The 13,706-nt window shown below is 44.4% G+C and overlaps 1 protein-coding gene across 1 annotated transcript; it reads right to left on the bottom strand.

Annotated features, from left to right (window-relative positions):
• Positions 1 to 605: 605 nt before the first annotated feature.
• Positions 606 to 1,403, bottom strand: LOC115200897 (extensin-like). The gene has a single exon (XM_029764012.1). The coding sequence runs from the start codon at positions 1,401 to 1,403 to the stop codon at positions 606 to 608; it is 798 nt and encodes a 265-aa protein (XP_029619872.1).
• Positions 1,404 to 13,706: the final 12,303 nt, after the last annotated feature.

Below are 13,706 nucleotides of genomic sequence, written 5' to 3'. Positions count from 1 at the left end.
TAAGTATTAAGAATTTCTAAATAAAACGAATTAAATGGATTTTAACACACTTGTGTGAAACCCTATGTCATAATCTCCTACCGGGGCCCAAACATAGACATTTATGAATGACATATTTTCAACTTTCAATCAGAACTGAAAATGTACCTGATTTCAACATCTGGAAAATATGTATTATCAACGTCCGGAAAATACGTATTTTCACCTTTCATTCAAAACCTAAATTGAACCTAACGTCAATGTCTGGAAAATACATATTTTAGACGTCTTTTCAACATCCTTTTGCTTACTGGGACTATTCTTGTGCGGGGCGGCAATTTTTTTGTCTCGCCAAGGCGGCCGAACGGATAGACAGACAGGATAGACAGGAAAACAACATACTTCTCTTTAGTACTCTTCTATTGCCTAGTTAAATAAAGGTTAAATAAAAAATGTTAAATAAAAATACATTTACATTTTTGAATGAGTGCAAACTAAGAGTTTTGTATTAAAATGGAACATTACAGAACAGTTAAGTTTACTGTAGTAGTTATTTGGATAATATTATGTCATGTGTTTTTGTACTGTATTTCATGCCTGCTTGCTGTGTGGAGAGGGTGTGGTATTTAATAATAGAAAGGTGGAGAGAAGGCTGAGGGTGAGCTGTGGAGAGGAGGCTGGGGGTGAGCTGTGGAGAGGAGGCTGAGGGTGAGCTGTGGAGAGGAGGCTGAGGGTGAGCTGTAGAGAGGAGGCTGAGGGAGAGCTGTGGAGAGGAGGCTGAGGGTGAGCTGTGGAGAGGGGGCTGGGGGTGAGCTGTGGAGAGGAGGCTGGGGGTCAGCTGTTGAGAGGAGGCTGGGGGTGAGCTGTGGAGAGGAGGCTGAGGGTGAGCTGTGGAGAGGAGGCTGAGGGTAGGCTGTGGAGAGGAGGCTGAGGGTGAGCTGTGGAGAGGAGGCTGAGGGTGAGCTGTGGAGAGGATGCTGAGGGTGAGCTGTGGAGAGGAGGCTGGGGGTGAGCTGTGGAGAGGAGGCTGGGGGTGAGCTGTGGAGAGGAGGCTGAGGGTGAGCTGTGGAGAGGAGGCTGAGGGTGAGCTGTGGAGAGGAGGCTGGGGGTGAGCTGTGGAGAGGAGGCTGAGGGTGAGCTGTGGAGAGGAGGCTGAGGGTGAGCTGTGGAGAGGAGGCTGAGGGTGAGCTGTGGAGAGGAGGCTGAGGGTGAGCTGTGGAGAGGAGGCTGGGGGTGAGCTGTGGAGAGGAGGCTGAGGGTGAGCTGTGGAGAGGAGGCTGAGGGTGAGCTGTGGAGAGGAGGCTGAGGGTGAGCTGTGGAGAGGAGGCTGAGGGTGAGCTGTGGAGAGGAGGCTGGGGGTGAGCTGTGGAGAGGAGGCTGGGGGTGAGCTGTGGATAGAGTCTCACAGCGGTTTCCCATTCCATCACGTTATTGTTCATTTGAGCAAACATTATCTCAGTGATATGTATACAATGTATTCAGCATTTGAAGACAGGGATTTATATTTAAATAATGTTTTTGAATGGCTCTTGAATTGTTGCTTATTGGCGTAATATGAATAAATATATAGCAACCCACACAGGGAAATCTTCAGAACCTCAAATGAGACTTAAGGAAATGAATTTAAAGAGGATATAGTAACTGAAAAATAATACATTTACATTTATAGGGTACAATTAGATTTTTGCCAAAGTAATATAGATGCAAAATCCCTCCAATGTGTCGGCTTGAGATGATTACTATAGTGGTTATGAATGACTAATAATTAGATAGTAGCACTCAAACTTTACAATGAATCACAGGTTAGTGATGGTCTGCTACAGTAGTAGGGGGCTAGTATTAAACTCAGTAATATTCATATAGCGCCTGTTCAATAGTGGATCCCACATCTGCAACTAGTGGGACATGGGTTTGTGTCCCAAACGTCACCCTATTCCTTATATAGTGCACTACTTTAGACCCTATGGGCCTTGGTCAAAAGTAGTGTACTATATAGGGAATAGGGTGACATTTGGAACAAAGACAGTCTGGTGGTCTGTACTGGGAAGACAGCTAATTGGCTAATTGGATATTCTGAACTGTGCTTACGGTGTCACGACCTGACCATAGGGAGCCCTTGATTCTCTATGGTGTAGTAGGTCAGGGCGTGACTGGGGGGTGATCTAGTATGTTTATTTCTATGTCGGTGCTAATATGGTTCCCAATTAGAGGCAGCTGTTTATCGTTGCCTCTGATTGGGGATCATATTTAGGTAGCCATTTCCCCAACTGTGTTTTGTGGGATATTGTTTTGTGTTTGTGCACAATGTAGTCACGTATTGTTTTTTTTTTTGCTTAAAGTTTCACTTTGTAATAAACAGGTGGAACTCAACATCCGCTGCGCTTTGGTCCGCTCATTACGACGATCATGACATACGGTCTGATTGTGGCTGATTGGGTTTCCCCGGGGTAGACTGGTATCATAGGTTCCTCAATTTTTCCTAATTTTGTCCATTTAGCAGCTATTTTGTGATCTGCCAGTCCCGATGGTCCGGAGTTGAATGTGAAATTAATAGCAATAGTGGAATAATGGAATCCTCTCTCTTTCTCTCTCTCTCTCTTTTCTTTCCTTTCTGTGCAGATCGAACATGTTATCTTCTGTGTCTTCCTGGACACAGACTACAGGATCTACAAGGACAAAATCCCTCAAGTCTTCCAAGGTAATGCCTGCTTCTGTTTAGATTGATGACTGTCATGCCATGTACTGTAACTCTGTTCCTCATTACTTTACGTCTAACTTTACTGGCAGGTACTTTACAAAGTGAGAAGGTCTATGGATTATTTGTGCAGTGTTTGAGGGGCAACTCGAGAATCAATCTGAGTATTCCTTTTGGACCACCCAGCCAGCCAACCCACCAACCAGACAACCAACCAGCCAGTCAGCACTCTGCTGAAAAGGGCATTTCTCTGTAAGGGAGTCCCAGGGAGCATTCACAGGAAAGCAGGGCTGTTTCACAGAGACAATAGATAAACAAACAGACGTTATTTTCTGCGGCTCCCAGTCTCTACCTCCCCTGCCACCCAACCCTCCACACAAACACACACACACCCCTCCGCTCTCATCTCATCTCTGAGCCCAGTAGCCAAGAGCAACCAGTCACCGTCTCTGACGGCTAAGGGACCATGGAGGATTGGAGCTGAAGGGCAGAAGGGGTGTATAGATAGCTAGTGTGCGTCTCTCTCTCTCTAGCTCCCTCTCGTTCACAATCTCTCTCTCTCTCTCTCTGTTAAGCGGAGTGGAACAGGGGAACCCAAGAGCAGACTCAGACGAGGAGACTGGGATGAAGTAACCAAGGTATTTATTGAGACACAGGGGGAGATGGAGTGCAGGTCAGGGGAAGCTTGAGCAGGTTGCTGGAAACCAGGTGCGGAGGCTGAAGCGAGAGGGGTTGGCACAGGGTAAGCAGGTCCGGAGGGGAATCCAAGGGAGTAGTAGTGGGGAATCCAGGTCAGCAGGATGACGAGACGTGGGACTGGAGACAGGGACCAGAGTCAGAGCGGGCAGAACTGTAGCGGAGAGGAAAACGGCGTCAGACAAGGGAAAACAGGAAAAAACGCATAACAAGATCTGAATAGTAACAAACGGATAGGAACGTAGACTGACTGAGCAGAGATTACGATCTGGCGGTGTGGCAGGACTGAGTATTTGTAAAGATCTTGATTTTGGAACAGGTTGCAGCTGGTGGGGATCTGCTCTGACTCCAGCACAACTGTCTCTGCCCACACAATCACACACGGAGAGGGTGGTGGCAGGTCAAGGAGACACAGGATGAGCAGTAGAGGGTGTTGCAGGAGCAGATGTGACACTCTCTGTATGACTCTCTGTCTCTCGCTCTCTCTCTCTCTTTCTCCACCTCCCCAACTCCTAGACAGAAAACAGTGTCAGGCCTTCATCTTCATCCGCCTCTCACGTGGATAGTGTTTTGTTCCCTCTACTCTGCCTCCTATCATGGAGAATGTTTTGTTCCCTCTGCTCTGCCTCCTATCATGGAGAATATTTTGTTCCCTCTATTCTGCCTCCCAACATGGAGAATATTTTGTTCCCTCTACGCTGCCTCCCATCATATCCAACCATTCTCTCCCTCCCTCCCTCCCTCCCTTAACATTCCCTCTCCCCATCTCTCCCCATCTCGCTTTCCCCTACACTCCTGTCTTCCACTCACTCCCTCCCTCCCTCTCACTCTCTTTTTCCCCTACATTCCTGTCATCCACTCTCTCTTTCCCCCACACTCCTGCCACCCATCCTCTCCCCCTCTCTCTTTCCCCCACACTCCTGCCACCCATCCTCTCCCCCTCTCTCTTTCCCCCACACTCCTGTCATCCACCCACTCCCTTCTATCCTCCGCTCTGCTCTCTCTCTCCCTCTTTCCTTCCCTGCCTCGCTGTCTTCCTCCCTCCCCTCATGCTCCCCTCTACTTCCCTCCCAGTCTCCTGAAACTCTTTCCTGAAAGATTTCCTTCACCGTACAGTCGGTAATGATATTGCCTGTCTCCATGCACCTGAGGAGCATGATAATGTTAGTGCTGTGAGATGGGTTTCTAGAGCTGTTGTATATTCCGTTTATCACTCCCAAAGTGGTAGCAATAAGTACAATAACTACATCTTCATCATCCAAATGTGATGCAGGTAGGGACACATGAGACAAGTGTACTAGTGTATAGGAAAGCCTTGGAAAAGTTGATCATTATTAGTTATTACTCCCAAAGTGCCATTGATAAGTACACCTCTATAATGTAGTTTTAGGTTTGGATGAGGGAGTGGAGGAAGGAAAGCCCTGTGCTATTGTTTTACTGTAGAAGGGAGGAAAGCCCTGTGCTATTGTTTTACTGTAAAAGGGAGGAAAGCCCTGGGCTATTGTTTTACTGTGGAAGGGAGGAAAGCCCTGTGCTATTGTTTTACTGTGGAAGGGAGGAAAGCCCTGTGCTATTGTTTTACTGTAGAAGGGAGGAAAGCCCTGTGGTATTGTTTTACTGTAGAAGGGAGGAAAGCCCTGTGCTATTGTTTTACTGTAGAAGGGAGGAAAGCCCTGTGCTATTGTTTTACTGTAGAAGGGAGGAAAGCCCTGTGCTATTGTTTTACTGTAAAAGGGAGGAAAGCCCTGTGATATTATTTTTCTGTAGAAGGGAGGAAAGCCCTGTGATATTATTTTACTGTAGAAGGGAGGAAAGCCCTGTGATATTGTTTTACTGTAGAAGGGAGGAAAGCAGCAGAATAGTTTTAAGTACTAAGAGAAGAGAGACGAGAGACAATAGATATCTCCTCCGGAAACTATTGCTTATTGACATGCACTTCCAAATAATGGAAAGACAACACTGGGCTATTGTACTATTGTAGAGACGCTATGCACAAGAACAGCTGTAAGAATGAGGTAATGGAGATCTTCCTGAAACTACTTGTTATTGCCCTGCAGTGACATCTTAGTGAGGTCTTGAGAGGTTCAAATAATGGAGAGGTGCTCTCTCTCTCTCTCTCTTGGTTGGTCTCTCAGTCTCTCTCTCTCTCGGTTTCTCTCTCTCTCGGTCTCTCTCTCTCGGTCTCTCTCTCTCGGTCTCTCTCTCTTGGTTGGTCTCTCGGTCTCTCTCTCTCTCTCTCGGTCTCTCTCTCTCGGTCTCTCTCTCTCTGGTTGGTCTCTCGGTCTCTCTCTCTCTCTCGGTCTCTCTCTCTCGGTCTCCCTCTCTCTCTCGGTCTCTCTCTCTCTTGGTTGGTCTCTCGGTCTCTCTCTCTCTCTCGGTCTCTCTCTCTCGGTCTCCCTCTCTCTCTCTCGGTCTCTCTCTCTCTTGGTTGGTCTCTCGGTCTCTCGGTCTCTCTCTCTCTCGGTCTCTCTCGGTCTCTCTCTCTCGGTCTCTCTCTCTCGGTCTCTCTCTCTCAGTCTCTCTCTCTCGGTCTCTCTGTCTCTCTCTCTCGGTTGGTCTCTTTCTCTCTCTCGGTCGGTCTCTCTGTCTCTCTCTCTCTCATTCTCTCTCTCGGTCGGTCTCTCTCTCGGTCTGTCTCTCTCTCTCTCGGTTGGTTTCTCTCTCTCTCGGTTGGTTTCTCTCTCTCGTGTCTCTCTCTCTCGGTTGGTCTCTCTCTCTCTCTCGGTTGGTCTCTCTCTCTCTCTCGGTTGGTCTCTCTCTCTCTCTCTCTCTGTCTCTCTCTCTCTCGGTTGGTCTCTCTCTCTCTCGGTTGGTAACTCTCTCGGTTGGTCTCTCTCTCTCTCGGTTGGTCTCTCTCTCTCTCTCGGTTGGTCTCTCTCTCTCTCTCGGTTGGTCTCTCTCTCTCTCTCGGTTGCTCTCTCTCTCTCTCTCGGTTGGTCTCTCTCTCTCTCTCGGTTGGTCTCTCTCTCTCGGTTGGTCTCTCTCTGGGTACAGCTGCAGCAGGACCGTAAAATCTTATTTCTTCGTTGTTAATTTTCTAGAAATTTAAAGTCACAACCTAGATTTGTATTTTATTTATTGTTGAATTTTTTAGGTCATTTAGCTGACGCGCTTATCCAGAGTGACTTACAGGAGCCATTAGGGTTAAGTGCCTTGCTCCAGGGCACATCAACAGATTTTTCACCTATTCGGCTCGGGGATTCGAACCAGCAACCTTTAAGTTACTGGCTTAAAACTCTTAACTGCTCTCAACCGCTAATGTCTTACAGTTTTTTTTTTCAATTGCTAACAAGCATCGGTCAATACTGAAGCCACTTTTTCAAAGCTCTTCACACAGTCTGCGTTACCAACACGCATCTTGGCCAAACAGTTCATCTCACCTCCAAAACTCCCTCAAACCACCAAAACACTCCATACATGTATCAAAATAAGCTTGTTCGACCATAACAGTGGCAATAATTCTCCCTCAGAAAGCATTCATTGTCCCTCATAACACACTGACCTGAAAAACACTAACAACAGGGAGTATTACATAAATGATTCAGTTTTTTCATTGAAGTTTGAAAGATTTTTCACATAAATCAGTATTTCATTATAGAATAAGAATAACACCTTTTCACTTTATTGACTGTACTAAATTATATGTAACAAGAATGAAACAGAAATGCAGCAATTTGCTTCAATAGAATTTATTTTTTCTATATTTGTTTTTACATTTTTTACATTTTTAGTCATTTAGCAGACACTCTTATCCAGAGCGACTTACAATGCATACATTTCAATTCATACATTTTTTTTTCTTCTCGTACTGGCCCCCGTGGGAATCGAACCCACAACCCTGGCGTTGCAAACACCATTGAAAACACCATGCTCTACCAACTGAGCCACAGTAGCCACAGTAGTAATTTACTTGTGAAAAATAAAAAGTTTAAACAAAAAAACAAATTCCTGAAATTCCAGAGTTGCAATAAAAATGACAAAAAAAATGACGTCAACAACATGTCTAGTATAATCACTCATACTGTACTGTACTGTGAGGGTTCTAGTTCTCATCAACATGTCTAGTATAATCACTCATACTGTACAGTACTGTGAGGGTTCTAGTTCTCATCAACATGTCTAGTATAATCACTCATACTGTACAGTACTGTGAGGGTTCTAGTTCTCATCAACATGTCTAGTATAATCACTCATACTGTACAGTACTGTGAGGGTTCTATTTCTCATCAACATGTCTAGTATAATCACTCATACTGTACAGTACTGTGAGGGTTCTAGTTCTCATCAACATGTATAGTATAATCACTCATACTGTACAGTACTGTGAGGGTTCTAGTTCTCATCAACATGTATAGTATAATCACTCATACTGTACAGTACTGTGAGGGTTCTCATCAACATGTATAGTATAATCACTCATACTGTACAGTACTGTGAGGGTTCTAGTTCTCATCAACATGTATAGTATAATCACTCATACTGTACAGTACTGTGAGGGTTCTAGTTCTCATCAACATGTATAGTATAATCACTCATACTGTACAGTACTGTGAGGGTTTTAGTTCTCATCAACATGTATAGTATAATCACTCATACTGTACAGTACTGTGAGGGTTCTAGTTCTCATCAACATGTCTAGTATAATCACTCATACTGTAGAGTACTGTGAGGGTTCTAGTTCTCATCAACATGTATAGTATAATCACTCCTACTGTACAGTACTGTGAGGGTTCTAGTTCTCATCAACATGTATAGTATAATCACTCATACTGTACAGTACTGTGAGGGTTCTAGTTCTCATCAACATGTATAGTATAATCACTCATACTGTACAGTACTGTGAGGGTTCTCATCAACATGTATAGTATAATCACTCCTACTGTACAGTACTGTGAGGGTTCTAGTTCTCATAAACAACATGTCTAGTATAATCACTCATACTGAACAGTACTGTGAGGGTTCTAGTTCTCATCAACATGTATAGTATAATCACTCCTACTGTACAGTAGTGAGGGTTCTAGTTCTCATAAACAACATGTATAGTATAATCACTCATACTGTACAGTACTGTGATGGTTCTAGTTCTCATCAACATGTATAGTATAATCACTCATACTGTACAGTACCGTGAGGGTTCTAGTTCTCATCAACATGTATAGTATAATCACTCATACTGTACAGTACTGTGAGGGTTCTAGTTCTCATCAACATGTGTAGTATAATCACTCATACTGTACAGTACTGTGAGGGTTGTAGTTCTCATCAACATGTATAGTATAATCACTCATACTGTACAGTACCGTGAGGGTTCTAGTTCTCATCAACATGTCTAGTATAATCACTCATACTGTACAGTACTGTGAGGGTTCTAGTTCTCATCAACATGTATAGTATAATCACTCATACTGTACAGTACTGTGAGGGTTCTAGTCCTCATCAACATGTATAGTATAATCACTCATACTGTACAGTACTGTGAGGGTTCTAGTTCTCATCAACATGTATAGTATAATCACTCATACTGTAGAGTACTGTGAGGGTTCTCATCAACATGTATAGTATAATCACTCATACTGTACAGTACTGTGAGGGTTCTAGTTCTCATCAACATGTATAGTATAATCACTCATACTGTACAGTACTGTGAGGGTTCTAGTTCTCATCAACATGTGTAGTATAATCACTCATACTGTACAATACTGTGAGGGTTCTAGTCCTCATCAACATGTCTAGTATAATCACTCATACTGTACAGTACTGTGAGGGTTCTAGTTCTCATCAACATGTATGGTATAATCACTCATACTGTACAGTACTGTGAGGGTTCTAGTTCTCATCAACATGTATAGTATAATCACTCATACTGTAGAGTACTGTGAGGGTTCTCATCAACATGTATAGTATAATCACTCATACTGTACAGTACTGTGAAGGTTCTAGATCTCATCAACATGTATAGTATAATCACTCATACTGTACAGTACCGTGAGGGTTCTAGTTCTCATCAACATGTATAGTATAATCACTCATACTGTACAGTACTGTGAGGGTTCTAGATCTCATCAACATGTATAGTATAATCACTCATACTGTACAGTACTGTGAGGGTTCTAGTTCTCATCAACATGTCTAGTATAATCACTCATACTGTACAGTACTGTGAGGGTTCTAGTTCTCATCAACATGTATAGTATAATCTCTCATACTGTACAGTACTGTGAGGGTTCTAGTTCTCATCAACATGTGTAGTATAATCACTCATACTGTACAGTACCGTGAGGGTTCTAGTTCTCATCAACATGTATAGTATAATCACTCATACTGTACAGTACTGTGAGGGTTCTAGTTCTCATCAACATGTATAGTATAATCACTCATACTGTAGAGTACTGTGAGGGTTCTAGTTCTCATCAACATGTATAGTATAATCACTCATACTGTACAGTACTGTGAGGGTTCTCATCAACATGTCTAGTATAATCACTCATACTGTACAGTACTGTGAGGGTTCTAGTTCTCCCTCTCTCCTGCATTTGGCCATAAGTTCTCATCAACATCACATCTTATGTCTTCTCTGGTGATGCATCTTGGAAAGTATCTTCTGGAATGTCTAATCCAACCCTGGCAGTCTTCAGGAGAAGTGTCTCCACACCCCGCATTCATGGCCTCCAGTAAGGACATCTGGTCATGTGGATGGTGGTCATAAACCTTCCACCTCCACGCAGAGAGAAACTCCTCTATGAGGTTTAGGAAGTGGGAGTATGGAGGCAGGAATAGTACTGACATCCTGGGATGTGCAGTAAACCAGTCTGTGACTGTAGCAGAGTGGTGGAATGCCACATTATCCCACACAACAACGAAGGTAGGGGAGTTTCCTGCCCCTCTCTCCTCCGCTGGCACAAGTCGATTATGCAGGTCATCCAGAAAAGAAATGAGCCTCTCTGTATTGTAGGGGCCAATGACTGGTTTGTGTAACAGCAAACCATCATGGGACAGTGCTGCACACATTGTGATGTTAACTCTTCTCTGGCCTGGGACATCCACGGCTGCTCTCTGTCCAATCACATTTCTTCCCCTGCAGTGTTTTTTTTGCTAGGTTGAATCCAGCTTTATCCACAAAGATGAATGTATGCACAGTTTGCCTGGCTTCCATTTCCATTACTCTCTAAAATACAGTAAATCCACAGTTTTACAGTACTTTACATTATGCATAGCTGTGTATGTATCCTGTTTGGTAACGAGACTAAAAACATTGAATGCATTTTGTGTGAAAGCTATGAAAAATTATTCACAGTTTGGTCCACATACACTTCTGTTTCGCTGACTGAAGAGTTTTGACAGTGTGATTTCAGTTTTGACCGTGTGACTTCAGTTTTGACAGTGTAACTTCCGTTTTGACCGTGTGACTGTGTGACTTCAGTTTTGACAGTGTGATTTCAGTTTTGACCGTGTGACTTCAGTTTTGACCGTGTGACTTCAGTTTTGACCGTGTGACTTCAGTATTGATCATGTGACTTCAGTTTTGACCGTGTGACTTCAGTTTTGACAGTGTAACTTCCGTTTTGACCGTGTGACTGTGTGACTTCAGTTTTGACTGTGTGACTTCAGTTTTGACAGTGTGACTGTGACTTCAGTTTTGACTGTTTGACTTCATTTTTGACCGTGTGACTTCAGTTTTGACAGTGTGACTTCAGTTTTGACCGTGTGACTTCAGTTTTGACCGTGTGACTTCAGTTTTGACCGTGTGACTTCAGTTTTGACCGTGTGACTGTTTGACTTCAGTTTTGACAGTGTGACTTCAGTTTTGACCGTGTGACTTCAGTTTTGACCGTGTGACTTCAGTTTTGACCGTGTGACTTCAGTTTTGACTGTGTGACTTCAGTTTTGACCGTGTGACTTCAGTTTTGACCGTGTGACTTCAGTTTTGACAGTGTGACTTCAGTTTTGACAGTGTGACTGTTTGACTTCAGTTTTGACAGTGTGACTTCAGTTTTGACAGTGTGACTTCAGTTTTGACCGTGTGACTTCAGTTTTGACCGTGTGACTTCAGTTTTGACCGTGTGACTTCAGTTTTGACCGTGTGACTTCATGTGACTTCAGTTTTGACAGTGTGACTTCAGTTTTGATGTTAGCAATTGAAAAAAACCTGTAAGTAGTTGAACATGTTGTCACTCCAACGTTTTTGGTCAAAAACAACTTTATTGTTGAAGCAGTGCCTTTTTGATTTGGCACGAGACAACCGTTAGACCCTATGACGTGTTTCTGCACATGAGCTTAGCTAGCCAACAGCTCCATGACAAGCATGATCGTGGATTTCTATTGGAGAAGCCATTTATGTCTATAGTCATTCTGTTCTGTACTGTCTTTGGTGAAGGACACCTCTTTTACTTCCTCATGGGAATGTGTGTGTGTGTGTCTGTGTGTGTGTAGTCTGCAGACGAAGATTACTTTCATTCATCAGGCCCGGACTACGTGGCTGAATAGGTGACCCGTTCACACTCAGGGTCCTTGAGTGTCTGCAGGCAGAGGTGCTCACACCCTAAAATGGTGAAGCTGTTGAATATTTTGAGGAACTGAGGACCCTTACCAAATCTTCCAAATGGACAATGACCCCAAGCATGATTCCAAAGTTGTGGCAAAATGGCTTAAGGACAACAAAGTCAATGTATTTGACTTGCTTTTACAAATTCCTCACCTCATTCCTGTAGAAAATGTGTGGGCAGAACTGAAAAAAGCATGTGCGAGCAAGGAGGCCTACAAACCTGTTACACCAGCTCTGTCAGGAGGAATGGGCCAAAATCCACCCAACTTATTGTTGGAAGCTTGTGGAAGGCTACCTGAAACGTTTGACCCAAGTTAAACAATTTAAAGGCAATGCTACCAAATACTAATTGAGTGTATGTAAACTTCTGAATGTGATGAAAGAAATAAAAGCTGAAATAAATCATTCTCTCTACTATTATTCTGACATTTCACATTCTTAAAATAATATGGTGATCCTAACTGACCCAAGACAGGTAATTTTTATGAGGATTAAATGTCAGGAATTGTGAAAAACTGAGTTTAAAAACACTGCTCAAAAAAATAAAGGGAACACTTAAACAACACAATGTAACTCCAAGTCAATCACACTTCTGTGAAATCAAACTGTCCACTTAGGAAGCAACACTGATTGACAATAAATTTCACATGCTGTTGTGCAAATGGAATACACAACAGGTGGAAATTATAGGCAATTATCAAGACACCCCCAATAAAGGAGTGGTTCTGCAGGTGGTGACCACAGACCACTTCTCAGTTCCTATGCTTCCTGGCTGATGTTTTGGTCACTTTTGAATGCTGGTAGTGCTTTCACTCTAGTGGTAGCATATGACGGAGTCTACAACCCACACAAGTGGCTCAGGTAGTGCAGCTCATCCAAGATAGCACATCAATGCGAGCTGTGGCAAGAAGGTTTGCTGTGTCTGTCAGCGTAGTGTCCAGAGCATGGAGGCGCTACCAGGAGACAGGCCAGTACATCAGGAGACGTGAAGGAGGCCGTAGGAGGGCAACAACCCAGCAGCAGGACCGCTACCTCCGCCTTTGTGCAAGGAGGAGCAGGAGGAGCACTGCCAGAGCCCTGCAAAATGACCTCCAGCAAGCCACAAATGTGCATGTGTTTGCTCAAACGGTCAGAAACAGACTCCATGAGGGTGGTATGAGGGCCCGACGTCCACAGGTGGGGGTTGTGCTTACAGCCCAACACCGTGCAGGACGTTTGGCATTTGCCAGAGAACACCAATATTGGCAAATTCGCCACTGGCGCCCAGTGCTCTTCACAGATGAAAGCAGGTTCACACTGAGCACAAGTGACAGACGTGACAGAGTCTGGAGACGCCGTGGAGAATGTTCTGCTGCCTGCAACATTCTCCAGCATGACCGGTTTGGCGGTGGGTCAGTCATGGTGTGGGGTGGCATTTCTTTGGGGGGTCGCACAGCCCTCCATGTGCTCGCCAGAGGTAGCCTGACTGCCATTAGGTACCGAGATGAGATCCTCAGACCCCTTGTGAGACCATATGCTGGTGCGGTTGGCCCTGGGTTCCTCCTAATGCAAGACAATGCTAGACCTCATGTGGATGGAGTGTGTCAGAAGTTTCTGCAAGAGGAAGGCATTGATGCTATGGACTGGCCCTCCCGTTCCCCAGACCTGAATCCAACTGAGCACATCTGGGACATCATGTCTCGCTCCATCCACCAACGCCACGTTGCACCACAGACTGTCCAGGAGTTGGCGGATGCTTTAGTCCAGGTCTGGGAGGAGATGCCTCAGGAGACTATCCGCCACCTCATCAGGAGC

Source organism: Salmo trutta, chromosome 10 (assembly GCF_901001165.1).
Source record: "Salmo trutta chromosome 10, fSalTru1.1, whole genome shotgun sequence".
NCBI lineage: Eukaryota > Metazoa > Chordata > Actinopteri > Salmoniformes > Salmonidae > Salmo > Salmo trutta.
Note: the sequence above shows the minus strand (reverse complement) of the source record. Positions and strands in the feature narration are given on the sequence as shown.